This window comes from Macrobrachium rosenbergii, chromosome 12 (genome assembly GCF_040412425.1).
Source record: "Macrobrachium rosenbergii isolate ZJJX-2024 chromosome 12, ASM4041242v1, whole genome shotgun sequence".
Taxonomy (NCBI): domain Eukaryota; kingdom Metazoa; phylum Arthropoda; class Malacostraca; order Decapoda; family Palaemonidae; genus Macrobrachium; species Macrobrachium rosenbergii.
This window is the reverse complement of record NC_089752.1, coordinates 87,904,593-87,907,092: the sequence shown is the minus strand read 5'-3', so window position 1 is coordinate 87,907,092 and position 2,500 is coordinate 87,904,593. Positions and strand designations below refer to the sequence as shown.

Genomic DNA, 2,500 nt, shown 5'->3' with positions numbered 1-2,500 from the left:
GAGATGAAGGCCCAAAAGAAGGCCGAGAAGGAATGGAGAGAAAGAGAACTCCTTCCCATCCAACTGCTGGAAGAGGCACTGAGGAACGACCACAGAGAATGGAAAAAGAAGGCCAAAAGAGAGATGAAGCAGGAAGAGAGGGAGAGGAAGGCCCAGAGGAAGGCCGAAGGAGCCAGGAGAAGGAAAGAACTGCTATCCAGGATCATGCGCGAAGATCTGGAGCGGAAGGCTCAAAGAAAGGAAGAAAGGGAAAGACGAAAGCAAGCCTTAAAGGATATCAGAGAGAGGAAGAAAGACCTCGGAAGACAAACCAAAGACGTCAGAGAATCCATCAGCTCGCAGAAAGGGCCAGATATGGCCAAAAAGGAAGGTTCGGTCATGTGGAATTATGCCTGGCTCCTCCTGAGAACTGCTTATCCTTATGGGATCTGAAGAGAAGCGACAAAATCCGCCACAGGAAAAGTCTGAGAGCAAAGGGACGAGAGAAGAAAGAACAGAGGTTAGGCTTGTAGTGAATGGGTACAATTTGCAGCTATGGAGGAAGGTGAGAAGAACAGTCCCTCGTGGAGAAGAGCCATTCAACGGAATTAAGAGGACAAGGAGCCCCGACGCGAAGACACCCCTTTAGGAGCGGGTCATAGGATGAAAAGCCCTCGGATAAAAACAACGGTAAGGCAAAGGACGATCCCCTCGAGGAGGACCAACGGATGTTGTGCTTTCCCCAGCCCCGAGCAGGCGGACGAACTCTCCTGGTGAGAGTCAACGGCTGGCGAGTTTCCCCCACCTCGTCAGGCGGAAGAACTCTCACTGGCTAGAGTCAACGGCTGCTCGGAGGGAGGGGGACTAGCCGAAGATCTTCCCAAGCGACGCGCCAGGCGGAGCAACTCTTACCCACTGAGAGCCAACGGCTGTTCGGCAGACAGGCGGATGTACCCTTCCAGTGAGAGCCAACGGCTGGCGAGTTTCCCCCAACTCGTCAGGCGGAAGAACTCCCTCTCTGGCTAGAGTCAACGGCTGTTCTTCCTTTCGGACTGTCTCTCTCAGGGTGAGAGTCAACAGCTGGCAAGGTCCCAACCACTCCAGCAGGCAGATGGACCCCACAGGCGCTTTCAGTCCTTAGCTTCACTTCCCCATTCTCTCTCTCTCTCTCTCTCTCTCTCTCTCTCTCTCTCTCTCTCTCTCTCTCTCTTCCTTTTTCTTCTTCCTTTCTCTTTCTCTTTCTCTTTCTCCTTCTCTCAGAAGAGAGAGGAAGAGGAGAAGCAACACAGGGCAGGAAGGGAGGTCCCACCCCTCCCTTCAGTCCCTAGCTACTTTCCTCTCTCTCTCTCTCTCTCTCTCTCTCTCTCTCTCTCTCTCTCTCTCTCTCTCTCTCTCTCTCTCTTCTTTCTTCCTTTCTCTGTCTCTTTCTCTTTCTCCTTCTCTCTCAGAAGAGAGAGAGGAGAGGAGAAGCAACACACAGGGCAGGAAGGGAGGTCCCACCCTCCCTTCCTGTCCTTGCTACTTTCTCTCTCTCTCTCTCTCTCTCTCTCTCTCTTCTCTCTGTCTCTCTCTTTCTTCTTTCTCTCTCTCTCCTTTTCTTCTTTGTCTCCTTCCTTTCTTCTCTCAGAAGAGAGAGGAAGAGGAGAAACAGCACAGGGCAGGAAGGAGGTCCCACCCTCCCTTCAGTCCTTAGCTACTTTTCCTCTCTCTCTCTCTCTCTCTCTCTCTCTCTCTCTCTCTCTCTCTCTCTCTCTCTCTCTCTCTTTTCTTCCTTTCTCTGTCTCCTTCTCTTTCTCCTTCTCTCTCAGAAGAGAGAGGGAAGAGGAGAAGAAAGGAAGGACAGGGCAGGAAGGGAGGTCCCACCTCTCCCTTCCAGTCCCTAGCTACTTTTCTCTCTCTCTCTCTCTCTCTCTCTCTCTCTCTCTCTCTCTCTCTCTCTCTCTCTCTTCTTCTTTCTTTCTTCTGTCTCCTTTCTCTTTCTCCTTCTCTCTCAGAAGAGAGAGAGAAGAGGAGAAGCAACACAGGGCAGGAAGGAGGTCCCACCCCTCCCTTCAGTCCCTAGCTACTTTTCCTCTCTCTCTCTCTCTCTCTCTCTCTCTCTCTCTCTCTCTCTCTCTCTCTCTCTCTCTCTCTCTTCTCTCTCTCTTTCTTCTCTGTCTCTTCTCTTTCTCCTTCTCTCTCTCTCAGAGAGAGAGGAAGAGGAGAAGCAGCACAGGGCAGGAAGGGAGGTCCCACCCTCCCTTCCAGTCCTTAGCTACTTTTCCTCTCTCTCTCTCTCTCTCTCTCTCTCTCTCTCTCTCTCTCTCTCTCTCTCTCTCTCTCTCTCTCTCTTCTTTTTCTCTGTCTCTGTCTCTTTCTCCTTCTTCTCTCAGAAGAGAGAGGAAGAGGAGAAGCAGCACAGGGCAGGAAGGGAGGTCCCACCCCCCCTCCCTTCCAGTCCCTAGCTCTCTTTTCTCTCTCTCTTTCTCTCTCTCTCTCTCTCTCTCTCTCTCTCTCTCTCTCTCTCTCTCTTCTTTCTTCC

At 51.7% G+C, this 2,500-nt stretch overlaps 1 protein-coding gene across 1 annotated transcript in view; it reads left to right on the top strand.

Moving 5' to 3' along the window:
• LOC136844132 (trichohyalin-like) overlaps positions 1-432 on the top strand; it is a 5,654-nt gene extending 5,222 nt beyond the window's left edge. Inside the window, exon 4 of the mRNA XM_067113146.1 lies at positions 1-432. This exon is cut by the window's left edge and continues 803 nt beyond it. Coding sequence (XP_066969247.1) covers positions 1-432 — 432 coding nt within the window.
• Positions 433-2,500: the final 2,068 nt, after the last annotated feature.